Source organism: Equus caballus, chromosome 20, assembly GCF_041296265.1.
Source record: "Equus caballus isolate H_3958 breed thoroughbred chromosome 20, TB-T2T, whole genome shotgun sequence".
Classification (NCBI taxonomy): Eukaryota; Metazoa; Chordata; class Mammalia; order Perissodactyla; family Equidae; genus Equus; species Equus caballus.
The window spans coordinates 35930060-35955916 of record NC_091703.1 but is presented as its reverse complement, the minus strand read 5'-3'; the positions used below and the strand labels follow the sequence as shown (position 1 = coordinate 35955916).

At 35.1% G+C, this 25857-nt stretch overlaps 1 protein-coding gene across 1 annotated transcript in view; it reads left to right on the top strand.

The window, feature by feature from the left end:
• The window catches only part of LOC111769161 (butyrophilin subfamily 1 member A1-like), a 40240-nt gene extending 14869 nt beyond the window's left edge, over nucleotides 1-25371 (top strand). Inside the window, exons 4-13 of the mRNA XM_070245385.1 lie at nucleotides 6085-6102; nucleotides 6341-6373; nucleotides 11388-11408; nucleotides 12730-12750; nucleotides 13724-13744; nucleotides 20566-20586; nucleotides 21509-21535; nucleotides 22006-22032; nucleotides 22596-22622; nucleotides 22782-25371. Coding sequence (XP_070101486.1) covers nucleotides 6085-6102; nucleotides 6341-6373; nucleotides 11388-11408; nucleotides 12730-12750; nucleotides 13724-13744; nucleotides 20566-20586; nucleotides 21509-21535; nucleotides 22006-22032; nucleotides 22596-22622; nucleotides 22782-23311 — 746 coding nt within the window. The 3' untranslated portion in view covers nucleotides 23312-25371. The remainder of the gene's footprint in view (nucleotides 1-6084; nucleotides 6103-6340; nucleotides 6374-11387; nucleotides 11409-12729; nucleotides 12751-13723; nucleotides 13745-20565; nucleotides 20587-21508; nucleotides 21536-22005; nucleotides 22033-22595; nucleotides 22623-22781) is intronic.
• The last annotated feature ends 486 nt before the right edge of the window (nucleotides 25372-25857 follow it).

Here is a 25857-nt window from a genome sequence, read left to right as displayed (position 1 = left end):
CCACAATCTGAAGAATATTTATTCAAGAAGAACTGCTGAACTTAAGTAAGAACAATAAGATTTTGTGCATTGTAACCTGGCCTAGTCCTGTCCCTCTCTCTCCAGCTCTGTGGTAGCCTTTAAATGCAGCAGCTTTGCAACCACGGTGGCTGTGGAACTCAGAAGGCTTGCAGCAACCAGAGTATTTGCCGTATTTGACTTGTCTCATCGATCCCTGGAAAAATATCATTCACAGGACGTTGCCATTATTTGGTCTGGCTCAGAACTTGCTTCATGGAAAAAACCCTATCCCCAGGTAATTTGTCAAAAATAATCAACTGTACTTTTTCAGAGCTACCTAAGAATGTGATACCTTTCAGGCAAATAAGAGTCAGAACAAAACTTTTAAAGAAGATTTGCGCAATGAGATGTCCAAAGGGACTTTGAAAACCCTGACATATTCTTGGGAATCTAGAAGTCTGCAGGCATGTACAGGGCTAGGCCCATGCCCAGGAAAACCGAAAAGGGTCCCAATCTCTCACATCTGGCTGACTGAGACTGTGCACATCAGAAAGAGAAGGCTAAAGCAAAGCTATAAACTTCCTGAGCATCAAAGGCATATCCTAACACACACACAGAGCCCCTTAGCAAAAGGTGGTAAACTTATTGGCTCGAGGCAGTTAAGGAAATCTCAGACTGATCATTAGCTGACCAAGAAGCTAAGCAATCAGAGACTACAATGGCTACATACTACATGGAATGCAGACTTCACAGAATCAGTCCAGGAAAGTCACTCAACAAACAAAGATCAGGAAAACAACAACATGACTTGGTGGAGGGAGAGGAACCGGATTTCTAGAGTTGCCATGTTATATTTTCTATAAATTTCAATTTTCAACCAAAAATTAGGAGATGCAAAAAAAAAAAAAGGAAAGCATGGTCCATACACAGAAAAAGACAGAAACTGTTCCAGATGGGGTGTAGATATTGGACTTATTAGCCAAAGGTTTTTAAATAAGCTATTACAAATATATCAAAGCATGAAAGAGAACCATATCTAAAGAACTAAAGACAAGTATAACAACGATGTCCATTGAACAGGGAATAAAGAGATAGAGAATAAAGAGATAGAAATTATTGAAAATAACCAAACAGAAACTTTTTAATTGAAAAGTACAAAAAGAATACTAATTTTTTCAAATGCACATAAACATTCTGCTGAATAGACCATATACTTCATAAAACAGGTACTAACACACTTTAAAGATTGAAATCACATGAAGTATGATCTCTGACCTCAATGAAATTATTTTACAAATCAGCAATAGAAGAAAGTTTGGGAACATATATTAGGAAATTAAACAACACATTTTAAAATAACCAATGGGTCAAAGAAGAAATTACAAGGAAAATAAGAAAATATTTTCATCTGAATAAAAATAAAAACAGAACTTCTTCCCATTTCATGGCTGAATAATACTCCATTGTATGCATAGACCATATTTTATTTATCCTTTTCTCCGTGTATGGATTTTGAGGTTCATGCTACATCTTTTGGCTGTTGTTAACAGTGTTACTGTGAACCTTCCTGTACAAGTATTTGTTTGAATGCTTATTTCCAATTTTGAGGGACATACACCAAGGAATAGATTGCTGGGTCATATGGTGTACTATGTTTAACATTTTGGAGAAATACCGTGTTTTTCACAGCAGCAGCACCATTTTACATCCCCACCAGCAATGTACTAGAGTTTCAATTTCCCAACAGCCTCATCAACACTAGCTATCTTCCTTTTTTTTAAAAAAAAAAAATAGCGATCCATGTGCATATGAAGTGGTATCTTACTGTGTTTTGTGTTTGCATTATCCTAATGATTAAAGATACTGAGCATCATTTCATGTGCTTATTGGGCATTTGTATATCTTCCTTAGAGAAACGTCTATTCAAGTCCTCTGCCTATTTTTAGAAAGGGTTGTTTTTCTTTTTATTGTTGAATTGTAAGTGTTCTTTATACATCCTTGTTACTAGACTCTTATAAGATGTATAATTTGCAAATATTTTCTCTCATTCTGTAGATTGTCTTTTAATTTTCTTGATAGAGTCCTTTGATGCACAAAAGTTTTTAATTTTTATGAGTCCAATTCATCTATTTTTTTCTCTTGTTTATGCTTTTGGTGTCATTTCTAAGAATACATTGCCAAAACCAAAGTCACAGAGAGGTCCCTCTATGTTTTCTTATAAAAGTTTTATAGTCATAGCTCTCACATTTAGGTCTTTGATCCATTTTGAGTTATTGTTTTGGATATAGAGAGGTGAGAATCCAATTTCATTCTTTTACATGTGGAAATCTAGCTATCCCAACATCATTTATTGAAAAGATTATTCTTTCCCCATCGAATTGTCCTGGAATCTTTATCAAAAGTCCGTTGACAATAGACTTACAGGTCCATTTCTGAATTCTCAGTTCTATTTCATCGGTCTACATGTCCATCCTTATCCCAGGACCAGACTGTTTTGATTATTGCTGCTTTGCAGTTAGTATTAAAATCAGGCAGTTTTAGTCCTCTGAGTTTATTTTTGTTTTTCAAAATTGGCTTAGGTGGCTACGGTCCCTTAAAATTTCATGTGAATTTCAAGATCAGCTTTTTTCAATATCAAAAAATATATATTATTGGAATTTTGACAACAATTGCATTGAATCTGTACATCACTTTGGGGAGTACTACGATCTTGAAATATGAAATCTTCCTATCCATGATCATGGAGATTTTTACATTTATTTAGGTCTATGTTAATTTCTTTTAGAAATATCTTATACTTTTCAATGTACAAGATTTTTGCCTCCTTGGTTAAATTTACTCCTAAGCTTTTTATTCTTTTAGGTGCTATTGTTAATGAAATTGTTTTCTTAATTTTATTTTTGGATAATTCCTTGCTTCTCTACAAAAGTAAAACTGATATTTGTGGGTTGATCCCACATTCTGCAATTTTGCTGAATTTGTTTAGAAAAAATGGCAAGGAAAAGGATGGTCTGTCAGAAGAGAAGAGCTTTTTGGCAACATCTGCCCTACTCTAGGGCAAATGACAACTGTCCACCCTCAACCCCCTGAGGGTTTCAGCCGAGCTCAGAGAAGAACTAAGCTTCTACTCTTTCCTGGCAGCATAAGGCAGAAGGAGATAGTGCAAGACAGTGTTAGGTGGCATTCTGCTTTTCTTCTACACTGATGTCAGCTGAATTCAGCTGAGCTTTCATACCCACGCGGCAGGGAGACGGTGACGGGAGGCCACGCTCTGCTTTCTCCAGGAGTCAGTGAGGCAAAGGAGCAAGCTGAATTAGACTTCCACTAGGAATCAATGCAGCAGGATGAATGGGCATCCTGCTTCACCCAGGGTGATAACAGCTGGGACCAACAGGAAGCTGAATATTCACTCCCACCCTGGAAACACATGCTACACATAAGACAGGATGACTTCCTGCTAAGAGGAAGAACAAGTAGAATCCAGGGATCTCACAATATAATACCCAAAATTTTCAGAATAAAATTTTAAAATATCATTCTTCATGCTGAGATCAAAAGACAATCACCACCTGAATGATGGAAGACAATCAACAGAAACCAACACTGAGATGACACAGTTGTTGGAAGTATCTGATATGAATGGCAAAGCTGCAATCATAAAATTGCTTCAATGAGCAATTACAGAAACGCTTGAAACAAACGAAAAATAGAAAATTTCATGAGAGAAATAGATTTTAGAGAAACTGAATAGAGAAACTAAAAAATGTAATAACTGAAATAGGAAAGTGTCTCAATGGGCTCAATGTTAAATTGGAGATGACAGAGAAAAGAAACTGAACTTGAAGACAGATGAATAGAAATCACTCAGTCAGGAAAAAAGAGAGAAAATAGACATGCACACAAAAGAAACAGAGACCAGGAACTCATGGACAATATAAAAATAATCTACTATTTGTGTTATAATCTACCAGAGTCCCAGAGGAGATGACAAAGAGTATGGGGCTGAAAAAAATTGGAGTAAATAATGGTGAAATGAAAAAAATATACAGATTCAAGATACTGAAATGATCCCAAACAGGATAAACCTAAAGAAACCCACAATGAGATATCACTACACACATTTTAGAAGAGCTAAAATTTAAAAACAAAATCGAAAAGCATCCAGTGCTGGTGAGAATGTGAGGAAACTGGATTTCTAAAATTCCTGGTGGGCACAACCACTCTATTAAATAATTTGGCATTTTGTTATAAAAATAAATATGCTCTTAAAATATGAATCAACCATCACACACTTAGGAATTTATTCTAAAGAAATAAAAACTTATGTTCACACACAAAATCTCCTATGCAAATATTCATAACAACTTTACTTGTATTAGCAAAAAACTGGAAACAAAACAAATATCCTTTAATGGATAAATGGCTAAATAAACTGTGGTACATCCATACAGTGGAATAGTATTCAGCAATAAGATTGAGCAGACTATTGATTCATACAAACTTGATAGACTTCAATGGCATTGTGCTTAGTGAAAAGAAGTCTATCTCAAAAGACTACATCCTATATGATTCCATTTGTGCAACATTTAAAAAATGACAAAACTATAGCGATGGGGTATAGATTAGTGGTTGCCAGGGGACAGGAGAAGAGCAGGGGTGGGGAATGGGAATATAAAGAGACTGTACAAGAGATTTTCTTTGTGATTATGAAACAGTTCTGTATCTTGATTATGGTGGTATTTACTTGAGTCTATATGTGGGAGAAAATTTCATAAACATACACACACATCAAAGCACAGAAAAATGGTGAAACCTGAATGAGACATGTTGTATAGTTAACAGTACTATAATATAGTAACATTATTGTACCGATGTAAATTTCTTTGTTTTGATATTTTGGACAAGATATTATCTATCATTAGGGGAATCTGGGTGAAAGATATATATGACTTTATACACAAATTTTACAAAGAGGAAAAAATACTATGATTGCTGTATACTACATCGGGCAAAGTAAAAGAGACTAGAAATGAAAAGCATGGAAATTCACAGCAGAGAAATAGAAACTAGAAAAAATAGCCAAATCAAAATTTTAAAACTGAAAAATATAATATCTGAAATTCAAATATTGTATTGGCACAATAGCTGAATGTAGATGAAAAAGTAAAAAGACAAGAAACTGAAAAACAAATCCATAGAATTTTTCATATCTGAAGAACAGAGAGGGAAAATATATTCAAACAATGAACAGAGCTTTGGGGGAACTGTGAGATAAAACGAAAATTTCTAACACATAATTCACGAGATTCCCAGAAAGAGAGGAGAAAGATTGGGGCATAAAACATATTTGCAGAAGAATGCCAAATATTTTTCAAATTTGGTGAAAGATTTAAATTTAAGAATGCAAAATGCTCAGCAAAATATAGAGAATAAACTCAAAGAATACATCACTAGATATATCACAGCCACAATTATTAAAAACCAAAGATAAAGAAACAAATTTTGAAAGCATCCAAAGGAAAACAACACAATTCCCACAGAAGAGAAATGACTTAAAACCAGGTGATTTCACATCAGAAATCACAGGATTGAGAATATAGTGAATCAACATCATTAAACTGCTGAAAGAAGACTGTGAACCCAGTAGTCTATACATCCAGTGAAAGTAGCAATAAAGAAAAAAATAAAGACATTCGTGCATGGAAGAAAGAAAAGTCAGGGAATTAGTTACCAGAAGATGTGTTTTCCCTGTTGCTTATTTGTCGTAGACATTTTAAAGAAGTGCAGGATTAGAACCACACCAAAATGGAGAATGTTTTTCACCTGTCTGTTGTGCAAGTCTTTCTCTTTGGACACAAATACTCTGGATTTCCTTTGTCACAGAAAGTGCTTACCATGGGGGCAGCTGATGTCCAGGTTTGCTCTTGAAGGGGCTGGTGCTTTGGCCACAACTGATTGCTTTATCTTTCGATCAAGACTCCTTGGCCACTGGAATGTGACCTTCTGACCACTGGCTGCAGTGGGTCAGTGCCATCAAGCATCAACTATTTTATGTAATCGATATTTCTCCTATTTGTTTTTCAGGGGAAAAGAAAGAAAACGGTGAGTTTCAAATCCTGATCCATTTACAAAGGATATCATTACAGCAAACCCAGTTTCAGACAATAACAAAGAAAGAGTTTCAGTATCATTACATTGTGTAGAATAAAACTTTCCCCCACTACACCAATCTATTTGAAAGTATTACTCCATTGCAATTTGCTTCAATTTAATCTCTCATAAATTTGATCCTGTTTGTTTTACAAGTGGTCCAAATTTTTTTATCTAATTTCTTTTTCAGAGACAAGGAAGGAAGAAATTAAGCCAGAGCAAGGTAAGCCTTTTATCTTAACATAAATACAAATTATGTAATTAAGGCAATGTCAGCCCTTGACTCTGGGAGAGCAACACTTTGGGCATATTGGCATTTTGTTGAACCAAGGGCTTTGCCAATGAGTAAACTAATTGATTTTACTCTCTGTTATTTCATTGGTTGATTGCTTCTATTGATTTATTTTTTACTTATATTGATGTGAAATTCATATAACATTGAATTAACCATTTTGAATTGCACAATTTAGTGATGTTTAGTGCATTCACAATATTGCCTATCACCTCCGTCTAGTTTCAAAAGGATTTCATCACCCCCAGAATAAACTTTATACTCATTAAGAAGTCACTTTCCCTACCCGACTTAGTCTCTGGCAACAACTAGTCTGCTTTCTGTCTCTGACTTCACCTATTTTTATATGATCTCATATCCATGGGATTATATAATATGTGATCTTTTGTGTCTGCCTTCTTTCACTTGCGTAAAATTTTAGAGGTTCATTCATGTATCAGTACTTTATTCCTTTTCATGGCTGAATAATACTTCATTGTATGGGTATACAATATTTTGTTTATCCATTTACCAATTGATGGACTTTTGGTTTTTCCTAGTTTTTGACTATTGTGAATAGTGCTGCTATGAATATTCCTGTACAAGTGTTTGTTTGAATACCCGTTTTCAATTTTGGGGATAAATATCTAGCAATAGAATCACTGGGTCATATGATATACCATGTTTAACTTTTTCAGGGTCTACCAAACTGTTTTCCACAGAAGTGTCGTCATTTTACATTATCATCAGCAAAGTATTAGAGTTCCAGTTTCTCCACATCTTCACTAACACTCATTATTTTCCTTTTTTTATTATAGCAATACCAGTATGTATGAAGGGATATCTCATTGCAGTTGTGATACGCATCTCCTTAATGACTAAATTTCAGATGTACATCATTGTATTTCTACTTCTAAATAGACCTCATCGTGTTTAATAGCAAAGTCTAGTTGTCATCTGTCACTGTACACATGTGCCCTTTTACCCCTCTTGCCCTCCTCCCACCCACTTCCCCTCTGGTAACTACCAATCTGTTCTTTGTATCTATGTTATGTGCTTCTTTGTTTACCTTCCACATATGAGTGAAGTCATATAGTAATTATCTTCCTTCATCTGACTGACTTCTCTCAGCACAATGCCCTCAAGGGCCATTAATGTTGTCACAATGGCAAGATTTCATCTATTTTTATGGTTGAGTAGTATTCCATTATATATATATGTATATATATATATGTGTGTGTGTGTGTGTGCATATATATTCCGTTATATATATTATATATACATATATATGTACATATGTACCACATCTTTGTCCATTCATCCATTGATGGGTGCTTAGGTATCTTTCAAGTCTTGGCTACTGTGAATAATGCTGCAATGAACATAGGGGTGCAAATAACTTTCGTATTAGTGTTCTCATGTTGTTTGGATAAATACCCAGAAGTGGAAAAGCTGGATCATATGGTGTTTCTATTTTTAATTTTTTTAGGAATATCCATACTATTTTCAATAGTAGCTACACCAGTTTATATTCCCACCAACAGTGTACGAGGATTCTCTTTTCTCCACATTCTCTCCAACACTTGCTATTTCTTGTCTTTTTATGGGCATTCTGATGGGCATGTGGTGATATCCCATTGTAGTTTTAATTTGCCTTTCCCTAATAATTAGTCATATTGAACATCTTTTCACATGATTGTTGGATATCTGTATATTCTCTTTGGAGAAATATCTGGTCATATCCTCTGCTCATTTTGTGATTGGGTTGTTTGGATTTTTGTTGTTGAGTTGTATGAGTTCTCTGTATATTTTGGATATTAACCTGTTAGCAAATATCTGATTTTCAAACATCTTCTCTCAGTTGGTAGGTTGTCTTTTCATTTGTTGATGGTTTCCTTTGCCATGCAGAAGCTTTTATGTTTGATATAATTCCATTTGTTTATTCTTGCTTTTGTTTCCCTTGCCTGGAGAGCTATGATATTCAAAAAGATGCTGCTAATACTGAAGTCAAAGAGTGTACTACTTATGTTTTCTTCTAGTAGTTTTATAGTTTCAAGTCTTACATTCAAGTCTTTAATTCACTTTGAGTTAATTTTTGGGTAAGGTGTAAGATAATGGTCTAATTTCATTCTTTTTCGTGTGGCTGTCCAGTTTTCCTGACACCATTTATTGAAGAGATTTTTCTTTCTCATTGTATGTTCTTAACCCCTTTGCTGAAAATTAGCTGTCCATAGATGTGTGAGTTTGTTTCTGGGCCTTTGATTCTGTTCTATTGATCCGTGTGTCTGTATTTCTGCCAGTATCATGCAGTTTTGATTAGTAGAGCTTTGTAGTATATTTTGAATTCAAGGAGTGTGATACCTCTAGCTTTGTTCTTTTTTCTCAGGATTGCTTTGGCTATTCGGGGTCTTTTGTTGTTCCATTTAAATTTTAGAATTCTTTGTTCTATTTCCATAAAAAATGTCATTGGGATTCTGAGCAGGAATACATTGAATCTGTAGATTGTCTTAAGTAAAGTAATATGGACATTTTACCTATGTTAATTATTCTAATCCAGGAGCATGGAATATCTTTCCATTTGTTTATGTCTTCTTCATTCCTTTCAACAATGTTTTATAGTTTTCCATGTACATGTTTTTCACCTCCTAGGTTAAATTTATTCCTAGATATTTTATTCTTTTTGTTGTGATTGTAAATGGGATTATATTCTTTATTTCTCTTCCTGCTAGTTCATTGTTAGTGTATAGAAATGCAAGTGATTTTTGTATGTTGATTTTGTACCCTGCAAATTTATTGTATTCATTAACTACTTCTAATACTTTTTTAGTGGATTCTTTAGGATTTTCTATATATAGAATCATGTCATCTGTAAATAGTGACAGTTTTACTTTTTTCCAATTTGGATAGGTTTTATTTCTTTTTCTGGCTTAATTACTCCATCTAGGTCTTCCTATTCTTTTTCTGCTGTTGTTGTTGTTGATTGTGCATTGGTGCCATTTCCAAGAATTCATTCTCAAGTCCAAGATCATAAAAATGTACCCATATGTTTTATTTAAGAGTTTCATAGTTTTAAGTTCTTGCATTTAAATCTTTGATCTATTTTGAGTAAGTAAAATAAATGCAGCAGAGCATTGAAAAATAAGTAAGAAAGGCCCGTCTGTATTATTGAATAGTTGGGAGTTTAAGTGCACTTTAAGTGTCCTAATAGGAGAATCCTAAGAGGAGAAAAGGACCATGATGTTAAATCACTAACTGGATTTTCAAATGAAGCAATTGAAATAAGAAAAAAAAAAAAGGTATGTATTATACTATGTCAAATTTTTTGAGGATCTGCCAAACTGTTTTCATAGTCCTCCTGTATATTACGTAGTATTGTACAGAACTACATAGTATTTAGAGAGTGTTGCTTCACCCTAGTGCTTTTTTCTTCTACTGAAAATATATTTTTCTAATAATAAAATACACAGAAAAATTTGTGTCTTAATTTCTCCCTTCTATCATATATTAAGTTAAATGGAAAGAAAATTATAATATTTATGAATCATTGGAGTAACTTAGTTAAAAATAACTAAGAACTATATACTTAAAACTTCTCTTTATCCCAGGGAGAGTGGGTAATATGAGAATTATGTTAAAATGAAGGTCAAAACAAACAATGATAAAGAGAACTGGAGATGACATAAGCAGATAAGACAGTTTTAAAATTTATAAAAAGAATAAACGGATGACATTTGTACATAACAGAGTGACTGCATAGGGCCATAAAACAGAAGAGGAAGTCTACACTCTCATATAAAGCCTTGACAAGCTCCAATCATATCAAGGCCAAAGGCAGTGAAGAATTAGAGTGCACTGTGGAGTTGAAAATAAGAGGGTAATGGAAACAAGTTGTATGAATTTTCCCAGTATGACTTTTACCGCTAAATAGTCTTTATAATCTAGGAACTTGCACATCACAGAAAAAAAAAAAAAGACAACTAATACTTCACCATTATAAAAAACTAATTTTTATAAAGAAAAAAATCTTTATAATCTGCTACTTGTGTTCCTCAAAATAACGACTATCTCTACATCTTATTATCCTAAAACAAAGCTCACCTTCTATAAAGCCAAATCCAGGGACAGAGGGTGTCCAATTTGCTTTTAAATGGTCTTACTTTTAAATATGAATTCATTACTAATATTCACCCATAATTTGATATGTTGTTTAACACAGAAAATGAAAAACTGTTTCCTTTAAATGATGCTGGAGTGCAGAGGGATAATACAGAAAACAGAATGGATTATTTTTTTTGGATAAAACCATCAACTTTGATCAGACTCACTTTGGATAAAATTCCAACTCTGACATAAGCAACTGTGGGAAACTCAGCAAGTAATACATCCTTGCTCTATTCTCAGTTTACTCTTCCGCATAAGCATAATAATTTACTTCCAGAGCAATTTTGTTGACCAAATTTAATGTGGCTTGCAAAGCACATATCACAGAGCCTGGTACAGAGAAAGCACTCAATGAAAGGCAATGGTAATTGTGATGATGATGGTGGTAATAACGATGATGGTGATGATGATGATGAGAATGAGAATGATGGTATTACATCTGAAGAAGACTTTACCAAAGCATTTTGGGTGATTATAAATTGAATCATAATAAATTTAAAATTTTTTCTCTACCATTTGACATAAAGTAATGATGACCCCCATAGATTTTTCAGTAAAATGCATAGAAAATAAATATATTATTTTCTGTCTGAAGTGGCTAGCCATTTATATATAGAACAGGTGAAAATATTTTTGAAAGACTTTTTGTTTCTGTTTCACAGTGATTCTTATATTACTCTGTGTGTGTGTCCATTTCTGCATTCTCATGGGTTCAATTTTACATTTAAAAATTTTAATACATTTGAGTTTTCTTCATGTGTGTTTCCAGTGATATTTACATTAATCTTTCCATTTTACTCTTCAGAAGAACTTCAGAAAAAACTTGGTAAGATGTCTCTGACAACTCTTTACTAACCATTGAAGTGGCTGCTGTCTTGGTCTTTAGTGCTCCCTGTCATTTTACCTACATGACATCCCGTGGCTCACCCTTCTCCTAGATGTCTACTCTTCGCTCCCCCATATTTTTGTTTATGAACTTCTTCCATGTTACCTTCTCCCCATTTCTGTGTTTCTACCTTTCACTCATTCCCATTGCTTCTGTTTTCATTCCATACTGATCCTTCCTTGTAAACATTGGCTTCTTCCGTTTTCAAGAAACTTGCCATAGTTGTATGATGATGTGGAAGAGATGAAGGGAATTAGGTGGATAGGCATCTGGTTTCCATTCTACATATATTTTCTAGAAAATGACCATTAAGTTAGGACCTCTGTTATGTATCTGAAGTAGGAGGGCACAGTAAGATGCCTTCAGTTTTACCGCAAACCTTAAGAAATGAGAGAACAGTCCTACATTGCTGAATGAGGTTTCTCCCTCCATTGTCCTTTGAAAGACTGTAAATTCTCTTGTCTCTTATTGATCAAGTGTGAAGTTGAGGTTCACTTTCAACTGTCCTTGAACATATTACCCAAGTGCTCCCAGGTATACAAATATTTTACATAATTTTTCCTGTTGTTTTTCCCTTTTCAAAGATAGTATGTATCATTTATACTTTTGTGTTTTTACCAAAACAATTATCAATTCTGGGAACTGCAATTCCTTTTAAATGTTTATAGAAGAACTTTATATATTAAGGAAAGTTCATTGATAATATATTTCTCAAATCACAATATTTTAAGCTGTTGTTCTAGGACATTTCCAAAAATTTTTTCATAAAACCTTAATATAATGATTAAGAGTTTAACATCATCCTTTTCTAATGACATTTTTCAGAGGAAATAGATTTTAGGAATATATCTGCTAGAGATACAGTTTGGGGACAGACGGATGCTTTTACCGTTTGCTTCCTCTTCTCTCTCAAGCACCTGTCTTGTGTATTGTTGTGTGCTTGCCCTATATTTTGAAAGGTAAAGGGTTCCACCCAAAACCAATACCGGACATCGTTTATCCCAAAAGAGGTCATCTCAACCTCCTCTCAGGCTTTCATTTTCTATTTAGTTACTTTTGCACCAAGGAGTGTGTAGAACTAAAACAACATTGCTTGTGATTGGTGAGATGGCTTTTGGAATCTTCTGGTTCCAGTTCTGAGAAATACTGGTCAGTTTGAACCATAGAGAAAACTAGGAAAGTGGTTCAAATTTTTATCTTTGCTCACTGACACGTGCCTTCATTTTGAATGAATTGGTCCTTTCTTCCTTTTATTTTACAGATAAGAGTGAACAGGAAAAAGGCAAGTCCCATTCACATATTTCACTGTGTACCTAGTGATGGTTTGATCTGTTTCTTGTACGCTTGTCTTCAACTATTAATGATCATCATTCTCAACTCCAATATACATATCTGTTTACAGGATTTGTCTCATTACCTTATCTTTCTAACCAAGCTTGCTGTTTTCTCTTTTAATTCACTTTCCCTTGTTATTACTGCTATGAATTGTCCTGCTTCTTCAATATTGTAGACAGATGCTTTTTGTCAAGTTTAATTTTATTAATCATATACCTCTGATGTTCTGGCATTTTCAAAGTGGCTCACATGTAAGTTTTGTCTAAGGTAACTCACGTCTTTTGATTTAGAACCCCCTTCATTGGCATTTCATACTTCCCTTCCTTTCATGTGATTTACTTAAGGTAAGCTTCATCCAGGCATGAGTTAAAATGGAAACTCATATAAAATAAGCTTATATGTTAAGTGATTGAGGGAAATGTTGTAAATAGAGGCACTCAGGAAACTAACCCTGCATTTCCTCTACAAGCCGTGGTTCAGTATTCTAAAAATCAGTGTTTGTGGCTACTTTATACAAAGAAGTTACCACAGTAATGGGAAATGACTTCTAATAGTTAGGAGCAGTCAAGAGCCTACCAAAACCAATAAAATGAATAGGAAAAGCTTAAATAATGTCAAAAGGGATCAAGAATATTTTTTATGAGGTAACCATCACAGCTGATATTTCTAAAATGTTTTCTTACAGTAAATTCATCCTGCTTCCCCATCTTCACTTTTCATAAAAAATTCTCTGGATAAAGTGAACTTTCAGTCTCTGTTTATGCATGCATGTGAGTGAATGAGTGCCTGCACGTGTGTCTGTCTGTCTGTTTCTGCATCCTGATAAGTTTGAATTTACATTTAAAATTTTAATACATTTGAATTTTCTTCACGTTTGTTTTCAATGATATTTACATTAATCTTTCCATTTTATTTTTCAGAAGAACTTCAGAATAAATTGGGTAAGATGTCTCTGACAACCCTTTACTCCCATAACCATTGAAGTTGCTGCTGTCTTGGTCTTTAGTGTTCCCTGCCATTTTACCTACATGACATCCATTGGCTCATCCTTCTCCTAGATGTCTACACTTCCCTCCCCCATATTTTTGTTTATGAACTTCTTTCATGTTACATTCTCTCCATTTCTGTTTTTCTGCCTTTCAGTCATTCCCACTGCTTCTGTTTTCATTCCATACCAGTCCTTGCCTATGAACATTGGTCTCTTCCACCTTCAAGGTACTTGCCATAGTTGTATTGTGAAATTGGAGAGATGAAGGCAATTAGGCTGATAGTCATCTGGTTCCAATTCTACATATATTTTCTGGAACATTACCATTAACTTAGGACCTCTGTTGTGTGTTTGAAGTATGAGGGCTTGCTGAATGTGTTTTCTCTCACCATTGTCCTAATAGAGACTGTAAATTCTGACTAATAGTCATAAAGATGCTTACTTATCCTGGGAGAATAGCTGAACAGTGTGAGAGCTTCAACAAAGAAATGGAAAATATAAAAAAAAAACTAATGAGAGGGGTCACCCTGGGGGTGCAACAGTTAAGTTCGCACATTCTGCTTCAGCAGCGCAGGGTTCTCCAGTTCAGATCCCAGGTGCAGACATGGCACCACTTGGCAAGCCACACTGTGGTAGGCATCCCACAGATAAAGTGGAGGAAGATGGGCATGGATGTTAGCTCAGTGCCAGTCTTCCTCAGCAAAAAGAGGAGGATTGGCAGCATATGTTAGCTCAAGGATAATCTTCATCAAAAAAAATCTAATGAAAACTGAAGAATACAATAATGGAAATGAAAAATTCATTAGTGGGAATCTACAACAGAGTAAATGGAACAGAAGAATGGATCAACAATCTAGATGGGAGAATAGAGGAAAGCACCTAAGGTGAACAGAAAATAAAAATATTTGAAAGAACGAAGACAGTCTAAGAAGCCTCTGGGACAACATCAATCACACTAACATTTGCATTATAGGTGTCTCAGAAGGAGAAGATAGAGAAAACGTGGTAGACAACTTATTTTAAGAAATAACAGATCAAAACTTCCTTGACTTGGGGAAGAAAACAGACATCCAGGTACAGGAAGCATGCAGAGCACTAAAGAAGATGAACTCAAAGAGGCCCACACCAAGACACATTATAATTAAAATGTCAAGAATTCAAGATAAAGAGAGAATCTTAAAAGCTGCAAGAGAAAGGCAACTAGTTATATACAAGGTAAACCCCATAGGGCTATCAGCTGACTTCTCAGCAGAAACCTGACAGACTAGAAGGAAGTGGCATGATATATTCAAAGTGTTGAAAGAAAAAAACCTACAACCAAGAATACTCTATCTGGCAAGGTTATAATTCAGAATGGAAGGAGTGATGAACAGTTTTCTAGACAAGGAAAAACTAAAAGAGTTCATCACCACTAAACCAGCCTTACAAGAGAGGTTAAAGGGATTTCTTTAAGTGGAAAAGAAAAGGCAAAAAATAAGAACAAGAAATTATTAAAGAAAAATATCACTGATAAAGACAAATTTACAAATAAGTTAGTAGATGAACCACCTATAAAGCTAGAATGAAAGTCAAAAGACAAAAAGTACTAAAATTATCTATATATATTAAAAGGAGTTAAGGGATACACAATAATAAAAGAGGTAAACTATGATTTCAAAAACATAAAACACAGGCAGGGGGGAGTAAAAGTGTAGGGCTTTTAGTAAGAGGTCAAACTTAAGAGACCATCAACTTAATATAGATTTATATTACATAGGTTATTATATCTGAACCTCATGGTAACCACAAACCAAAAGCCTATAATAGATACACAAAAAATGAAGAGAAAGGAACCCAAACATAATATTAAAGAAACCCATCAAATCACAAGGGAAGAGAGGAAGAGAAGAAGAAACGAAGAGAGAAGAACTGCAAAGACATCCAGAAAAAGTAACAAAATGGCACTAAGTACATACTTATCAATAGTTACTTTAAATGTCAACAGACTAAATGCTCCAATCAAAATATGTAGGGTAGCTGAATGGATAAAAAACCAGGACCCATGTATATGCTGTATACAAGAGTCACACTGCAGACCTAAAGATACAAACTGAAAGTAAAGTGATGGAAAAAGATACTCCATGCAAATGGAAACAAAAATAAATCTGTTTTAGTAATACTTATGTCAGACAAAATAGACTTTAAAGAAAAACCTGTGTCAAGACAAAGAAGGGCATTACATAATGATAAAGAGAACAATCCAACAAGAGCACATAACACTTGTAAATATCTATGCACCCAATGTAGGAACACCTAAATAGATAAAGCAATTATTAACAGAGATAAAAGGAGAAATTGATGGTAACACAAAAATAGTAGGGGACTTTAACACTCCATATACATCAATGGATAGATCATTCACACAGAAGATCAATAAGGAACGTTGGCCTTAAATGATGCATTAGACCAGATGGGCTTAGATATATACAGAACATTCTATCCAAAAACTACAGAATAGGGGCTGGCCCAGTGGCGTATTGGTTAAGTTCACACACTACGCTTTGGCAGCCCATGGTTCACAGGTTCAGATCCTGCGCACAGACCTGTGCACCAGTCATCGGACCATGCTCTGGTGGCATCCCACATACAAAATGGAAGAAGACTGCCACAGATGTTAGCTCAAAGATGATCTTCCTTAAGCGAAATGAGGAAGATTGACGACAGATGTTAGCTCAGGGCCTGTCTTCCTCACTAAGGAAAAAAAAAACTACAGACAGAATACACATTCTTTTTTTTTTTTTTAATAATTTTTTTTTTTTTAAAGATTTTATTTTTTCCTTTTTCTCCCCAAAGCCCCCCGGTACATAGTTGTATATTCTTCGTTGTGGGTCCTTCTAGTTGTGGCATGTGAGACGCTGCCTCAGCGTGGTCTGATGAGCAGTGCCATGTCCGTGCCCAGGATTCGAACCAACGAAACACTGGGCCGCCTGCAGCGGAGCGCGCGAACTTAACCACTCGGCCACGGGGCCAGCCCCAGAATACACATTCTTTTTGAGTGATCCAGGGTAGATCACATGTTAGCTCACAAAACAAGACTCAATAAGTTTAAGAAGGCTGAAATAGTAACAGGCATCTTTTCTGACCACAATGACATGAAGCTAGAAATCAAATTCAAGAAGAAAGATGGAAAAACCACAAATATGTGGAAATTAAACAAAATGCTACTGAACATGATTGGGTCATGAAGAAATCAAAGAAGAAATTCAAAAAAATACCTGGAGACAAGTGAAAATGAAAATAAAACATGCCAAAAGTTATGGGTACAACAACAATGGGTACCAAGTGGGAAGTTTATAGTGATACAGGCCTACCTCAAGAAACAAGAAAAATCTCAAATAAACAATGTTATAGTACATCTAAAGGAACTAGAAAAAGAAGAGCAAACAAATCCCAAATAGGTAGAAGGAAGGAAATAATAAAAGAGCAGAAATTATCAAATAGAGATTAAAAGACAAAAGGATCAGTGAAACCAAGAGCTGATCCTTTGAAAAGATAAACAAAATTGACAAACCTTTACCCAGGCTCACCAAGAAAAAATGAGAGAAGGCTCAAATAAATAAAATCAGAAATGAAAGAAGACAAATCACAACAGACACCAGAGAAATACAAAGAATCATAAGACAATAGTATGAAAAGCTATATGGCAACAAATTGGATAATCTAGAAGAAATTCATAACTTCTTAGAATCATACAACCTTTCCAAAACTGAATCAAGAAGAAACAGAGACTCTAAATAGTCCCTGGTAAGATTGAAACAGTAATCAAAAACCACCACAAATCCAAAAGTCCAAGACCAGATGGCTTCACTGGTGAATTCCACCAGTGAAAAAGATTTAATATTTTTTTCCTTCTCAAACTCTTCCAAAAAACTGAAGAGGAGGGGAAGTTTCCTGACTCATTCTATGTGGCCAACATTACCCTGATACCAAAGCCAGACAAGGATAACACATAAAAAAAGAAAATTATAGCCCAATATCACTGATGAACATAGATGTAAAAATCCTCAGGACAATATTAACAACTAGAATACAATAATACATTTAAAGGACCATGCACCATGATCAAGTGGTATTTATTCCAGTAATGCAAGGATTCATAATATGCAAATCAAGGTGATATACCACATTCAAAAAATGAGAAATAAAAATCACATGATCATCTCAATAGATGCAGAGAAAACATTTGACAAGACTCACCATGCATTTATGATAAAAACTCTGAATAAAATGGGTATAGAAGGACGGTACGTCAACATAATATTATTAAAGGCTATATATGACAACCTGCAGCTAACACTATACTCGATATGAAGAACTGAAAGTTATCTCTCTAAGAACAAGAACAAGACAAGGAGACCGACTTGTGCCACTCTTATTTAACACAGTAATGGAAGTCCTAGCCAGAGCAATCAGCCAAGAAAGAGAAATAAAAGAGATCCAAATTGGAAAGGAAGGAGTGAAATTGTCATTCTTTAATGAATTCTTTGCAGATGACATGATTTTATATATAGAAAACCCTAAAGAATCTACCAAAAAACTATTAGAAATAATAACCAAATACAGTAAAGATGCAATGTATAAAATCAACATACGAAAATCAGTTGCATTTCTATACACTAATAATGAAATAGCAGAAAGAGAAATCAAAAATGCAATCCTACTTACAATCGCAAAAAAAATAAATAGGAATAAATTTAACAAAGAGGTGAAAGACCTGTAAACTGAAAACTATAAAACACTGTTGAAATAAATGAAGAAGACACAAAGAAATAAAAAGGTATTCCATGCTCATGGATTGGAGGAGTTAACATTGCTAAAATGTATATGTTACCAAAAGCAATCTACAGATTCAATGCAATCCTATTTAGAATCTAAGTGATGGGCTGGCCTGGTGGTACAGAGGTTAAGTTTGTGTGCTCTGCTTGGCGGCCCAGGGTTCACCGGTTAGGATCCGGGGTGCAGACCTACACATTGCTAAACGAGCCATGCTGTGGTGGCATCCCGCATAGAAGAACTAGAAGGACTTACAACTACGATATACAACTATGTTGGGGCTTTGGGGAGGAAAAAAAAAGAAACCCAATGACATTTTCCATGATAATAGAACAAAAAATTCTAAAATTTATATGGAACAACAAAAGATCCTGAATAACCAAAGCAATCCTGAGAAAAAAGAAGAAAGCTGGAGGTATCACACTCCCTGAATTCAAAATATACTACAAACCTAAACTAATCAAAACAGCGTGATACTGGCAAAAGAACAGACACACAGATCAATGGAACAGAATCGAGAGCCCAGGAATTTGGACCCCTATGTTCATTACAGCATTATTCACAACAGCGAAGACTTGGAAACAACCCAAGTGCTCATCAATGGATGAGTGGAAAAAGAAGATGTGGTATATATATACACAATGGAATACTATTCAATCATAAAAAAGATGAAATCTTGCCATTGCAATAAGATGGAAGGACAGTGAGGGTATTATGCTAAGTGAAATAAGTCAGACAGAGAAAGCCCGGTACTAATGATTTCACTCGTATGTGGAAGATAAAAAACAACAGCAACAACAACAAACAAATACACAGATATAGAGATTAGATTGGTGGCTACCAGAGCAGAAGGGGGGAAGTGGGGACGTTGAAAGGAGTAAAAGGGTACATGTGTATGGTGATGGATGGTAATTAGTCTTTGGATGGTGTACATGAGGTAGTCTACATAGAAATCAAAATATAATGGTGTACACCTCAAAAAAATTATAAACCCTAGAGTCACATTATAGGAAAGAGATAAAATGAGAGTTTAAAGCAGTCTTCTAACATTTTAGCAGTAATTCTAGCATTCCTTTACCTCCATTAACTCCTTATATTTCCCTTCAAGTAAATGAGTTAGTAATCAACATTAATTTTCTTCCATTTATTTTCTGTTTGTTTATAAAAGATTGATGTGCTGAGAAATTATGTACTTATATATGTTAATGGGAATGGAAGGAATGTGGTTAGAGCCACATCATTCAATCCTTTGAACTTCTTCTGAGGTAAATGATAAAATCAGAGAATACAAGTTAATAAAAAGCAATTTTGAAATTTCTGTCGGGTGAAAACTCAATTAGCTTCTATTGTAATTTTGTTAAAAGCAGAGCATTAGAAACCATCAGACTTCAAAAAAGGTGGTACCCCATCATGATGGTTATTTGCTTTCTTAATGTTTGTGATATCTTCTAAAAAGAGTTTCTCAGAACTTAAATATATGTTGACCATTAAGTACACAAATTATGTTTCACTTAAAGACACCTTGTGTAATCTGAAATAGAAAGATTTTCAAAACTAAAAATCAATTTCAATACACTGCTACCAAGATGACATTTGTTATCAAATTATTTTATTAAATATATATTTTGACACAAATCTTGAATTATTTATATCCTTAAAACTATTCATAAAAGAAATATGTATGGGATAAAATCCTATTTGTTATTTCTTTCCAAATCTTCTCCATTCTTCTTTTGTTCAATCAATTGGGAAAGTTTATTCCTTTTTCTTACTTTTCTAAGATAAAAATGTGCTTCCTTGATATGGTTTCAGGGTTTTTTTTGTTGTTCTTTTTGTTCATTTTATTTTTTCTGATTACATTCATCCTACCAATTTACTGTGCACTGGAAATTTTCTACTCATTTTCATTTTCTCTGTTGGGCCCCTCAACATTTACATGAGTTTTTCCATTTTATTTTTCAGAAAAACTTCAGAAAGAAATGGGTAACTTTTTCCTGACATCCTTTTTCACTGTTGTATTCCCTAGAAATATTATTCTTGTCCTTTCCTGACCCTTCACTTTACCCCTTCCTGTCTTACCTCTTCCTTCTTGTGAATTTCAAATCACCTTATCTCTTTTCTTTCTGGCATCCTGGACTCCTCCCATGTTATGTTTCCTTCCCATCATCTTCCTGAGATTTTCTTCATTCTCTTTCCTTTCTTTGCTATATCCTTAGGCTTTTTCTATCTTTCAGACGATTACTATAACTTCCTTATAAGATTGGTGAGATGAAGTGGATTAAGCTAAGAAGAATGTGGCTTTCTTCATTCAGCAGAACGCTTCCTTTAACTTGTGTTCTCTAATATGTCCCCTGAGATGGAGTGCCTATTCTTTTGTACATGATATTGTCCTGGTTTTTAAGAGAAGTGTTCAAACTCCAAAACTGCTGAGTGAGATAAGTCCTCCTTTTGCTGACCTTTTACATATATACTGAGGTGAAGTGTAATTTTGAGACTAGCTAATCCACTTCTCTTGACCATATTCTCAAGTGTTCTAAAGTACATAAATATTTTTGCATAATTTTGCCTGATTTTTTCTTTACAACCATAATTACTACTGTTCTTTCATTTTAATTTTAATCCATTCAACTATTAATTCAACAAATTGCTAAACCATTTTTTAGTACCTGATTACAAGAATTATTTAAATTCTCATGTCCTTTCATATCTGATTGTATTCTTCAAATTATAGTGAAGTTTTCAAGCGAAATGCACTTTAGAAATTTCTTTCATTGCATTTGAAATGGACATTACTTGGCCAATTTGCAGACGCAAATATTGGCAGATGTATGGCTTTAATTGCACGTTCTTTTTAATGTTAAGAAAGCCTGTGTTATATATTCATGCTCATCTATTTTTCTCTCAGGTAGGAGGAAGGCCCAATTCAAGTCGGGTGAGTGATGATTGTCTCTCAGAAAGCTCCATTCTTCTGTTTCTCTTAGATTCTGCCCCTGTAGCAGTGGGATAGGATGCAGAAATACAACAGAAATGTCTATAGTGGGCTAAGAAGCATTTGAAGCATTATCTTTCTAAATTTCAGTAACTTCAATAAATTCTCTCTGACGTGCAAACCACAAATGATTCAGCATTTTCTACCTCCTCCCCTCCTTTCCCTCTTCCTTCCTTTCGCTCCTCCTCAGTCTTTCTGACCTCTTGTTGCTTCTATGTTTCTAGCTGTCCTCTTATTGATCATTTTTACCATCACCTTGGAAAAAATGGAATGTGAAGATATAGGATAAAAAGAGAAAGTCCAAAGGATTTAGAAGAAGAAATGTGACAAAGACAGGGAGATATGGAAAAAGACAGTGAAAGAAAACACTAATGGAGAAAAGATAAAGGATTTCCTATTCTGTTCCTTTGCAGCCTGGAGAAACGCACCATTATATGCTGGTGAGTGACATGGAGTCTGATGAAGAAAATCCTGTTATCAGAGATATTTTAAATGAACACATACTGTGTACAAAACAATATACTGAAAATCAAGGAAACTCCAAAGAATAATTCCATGAACTCAATAGATTACTCAATATTTTAACAGCTAATAATGTATTTGAAGCATTAAATTTTAGCAGTTTTATTATTTTTTAATCTGCATCTCACATCATTCTTTGAGGATACATAAAGGGTTATTACCTGCTTTAAAATATAAGGAGACATAGCCAAGAGAAGTTATTTGGTCAGACTGACCATATTCCCTCTTTCCTCGCCAACATTCTAAATAGACACTTATCCTGTGAGAATGTTGGATGAGGAGAGAATAGAGATGGGTCAGGTCTTCAAGTCAGACATAAGTTAGCAAGCTGTGAAAAGAAGTGCAAGTTTATGAAAGAAAACTTTCTTTGGTTGCTATCACTCTTGAATTAATCCTAAGGAATTTATAGTCGCATTATTCTGGACAGATAAGCAGTTTTACCTTTCAAATGGTAAGTTCTCATGTTCATTTTTCCTTGCAGATTGGAGGAAAGAAGAGTTTGAAGCTGGTGAGTCTATGAGGATCCAGGAGGGACCCTGCTCCTTGTCGGGTGGTCTCAGGGGATGATGAGTGGACGTAAGCTGGATCTACTTCATTCTGTGAGGACTCCTCTGGCCGAGGCCTAGAGACCTTTTCCAGAAATATGATGGTCCGCTTGTCTTTGCAGTAAATTTGACTCTGGATGCAGCCTCTGCCCATCCTGCCCTCCGCTTGTCTGAAAAAGGGAGACAAGTAGCCTGGCAAGAAAGGCCTCAAGATCTACCCAGCTCCACACAGAGATTCGACTCCCTCCCCTGTGTGCTTGGTCAGCTAAATATCACCTCGGGGAGATGCTACTGGGAGGTGGAGGTCGGGGACACGTGTTCCTGGGACCTGGGAATTTGTAGGGATAACATAACAAGGAAGGGGGTGGTCACAATGTCCCCACAGAATGGTTTCTGGGCCATCAGGCTCTATGAGGGGGAGTACTGGGCCCTCACCTCCCCAGAAACTCTTCTTATTCTAAGAGAAATACCCCTTAGTGTGGGGATATTCCTGGATTATGAAGCTGGAGATGTATCTTTCTATAACATGACAGATGGCTCCCACATTTTCACTTTCCCCCAGAACACATTCTATGGTATCTTAAGACCTCTTTTCAGACTTTGGTCCTCTGACTCAGGCCCCTTGACTATTGTCAAGGTGGAGGAGAACTGACTGATATTGCAATTTATATGCCTACCCATCTCCTACTAGCCACAAATCGATTTCTTTCTTCCTCCTTACTGGTTCATTCTCAAGATGAAGTTCTGGGACACAAACAGATGGTTGCCCCTCATATCAATTCTCCCTTCTTCCTTAGTTATAGGCTCCTTCTTATTATTACTGTGCCCTATGACAGCCTAGTATAAAGATTAGATTTCCTAGCCCTACCTGCTGAATGTGACTACGTGATGAGCAGTGCATTATAAATTGAATTACTCTGTATGACTTATGGAATATGTCTTTAAAGGCTAATTCTATGTCTTTTTTGTTTTCTTTCCTTTTACCAATGGTTATAATGTGTCATGATGCATGGAAACCGTAGAACATTTCTGACATTGTAATGTGACATGGATGGCAGAGAACACAATGAGCATGGGTTTTTGACAACTTCATGGAACTACTCTATTGCACAATTCTTGAATTATTTTCTGTGAGAAATAAACTTTTATCTTTTGGCCATTTATACATTGGATTTTTGACAGTTATGATTGAATCTAATCATAACTGATGCAGCCTCCCTATAAGAACAGCAGCAGATGACATCCATAGTTGACTATGCAGGTGAAACAGGTGTAAAGTCCTGTACTTGCTTGCTTAGCCACCTCTGCACTCCAGTGTGTCAGCCTCATCTGAGCCTCTCAACTTCTCCTGATCCATCAGTCCCTCTCGACTTCACTTGCTGCCCTTTCCTATGTAGATGCCTGACTAATAATTTTAAGTATTCTCTTACTAATAAATGAAAATCCCTGGACTCATTGTCTTTGTTTCCCATCTGCTTGGCCAAACTCCAAACACGAATGGATCTACTTATCCATTTCCCATACTGGGAGCTTAACACTGTAAAAATCCACACATATGAGCAAATTGGTTCCTCTATAGTCGCCTATCACAACGTGGATGCCAGCACCATCTGGTAATCGTCCCACGTGTCTCCTACCATCTGCTGTTCCTTACTTTTGCACAGTCAATTTCATTAAAAGTTACACTTTCTTTAAACTTCAAACTCTGCTCTCACCTTACTCTGAATATATGACCTTGTTCACACTTTGAAAATAATAATAATAGACTAATATGCAATTATTCTATATAGTTATATTTTACTTATGTATACTATTATATGTTATATATACTATATGTCATATAGTATATATACAAATTATATAATTAGTATAAGAATAATTAGAATCCATCAGAAGGGAATTGTTTCATCTTTGTAATAACAAATATAACAAACCTATATAAATCTCTAACTCTCATTCCTTCCTCATTGTTATATTAAGAGAAGTATTCGTCTTCCTTTATAGAGAACACCACACCTATCTATTCTCTCTATCCATCCTGTACTGCCCTCTGTGGTACTAGGATCCATCAGTTTTTCCTCTCAGCCTTTCTACTATCTTCTACCCATGAAACTTGAAATTTTCAAAATCTTGCCCATCTTAATACAATACAGTTTTCCATCAACTCTCTATCCTGCTTTATATATATTTCTAACTCTCTTTCATAATCAGACTTCTCAAAATAGTTATCAAAGAACCTTATTTCTACTTCGCTGATTCCCATTTTCTTCTCAGAATACTCTGTTACAGATTAAATTGTCTCTTAGCAAACCCCCCCCAAATTCATGTGTTGAAATCCTAACCTCCAGTTCATCAGAATGAAACCTCATTTGGAAGTAGGGTCGTTGCGGATGTAATTAGTTAAGATGGAGTAGGGTGGAGTCCTAATCCAAATGACTGGTATCCTTATAAAAAGGGGAAATTTTGGCTCAGACATGCACACAGGGAGAACACCATGTGAAGACTGGATTTTTTCTGCCACAAGCCAAGAAGTGCCCAAGATCACTGGAAAACCACTAGAAGCATCTTCCAAACAGATCCTTCCCAAGCACCTTTAGAGGGAGCATGGCCCTTCCACTCTGTTCTCAGACTTGTAGCCTCCACATTGTGAGACAATAAACTTCTGTTGTTTCAACCATTCAGTTTGCCGTACTTTGTTACAGCAGGCCGAACAAACTAATATACTCTTTTCTTTAAAAATACAATTTGATCATTTATTTTCTTTCATATTAAACCAATGAAAAATGACTTGTTAAAGTTATTCCAGGGAGTTCTTACCTTTATATAAACTTCATGTCACACTTGAAGACCAACATATAAAAAATGTGCTTTAACCATACTAGGAATTCTGAAATTCTGATGAATCTTAAAACTATGATAATTATGCCTTGCATTTACACTGTTCATAATTCCACATGCTTTTATGGCATTATCTCATGTCCAACTTAACATCCCCTATAAACATTTTATTCCTATTTTGTAGATGAGTAAAATAAGGGTTTGATTATTTAAATTACATGACTGACTTCTCCAAAGTAACATATTTACTAGATGCCAGAACTGGAACTGATCCCAAGTCTCCCAACTTCCCAAGTCCAAGGCAATTTTCGACAATCAATTAAACTTGCTCTCTTCTTTTTTATGTAGGCCAGGGCATCC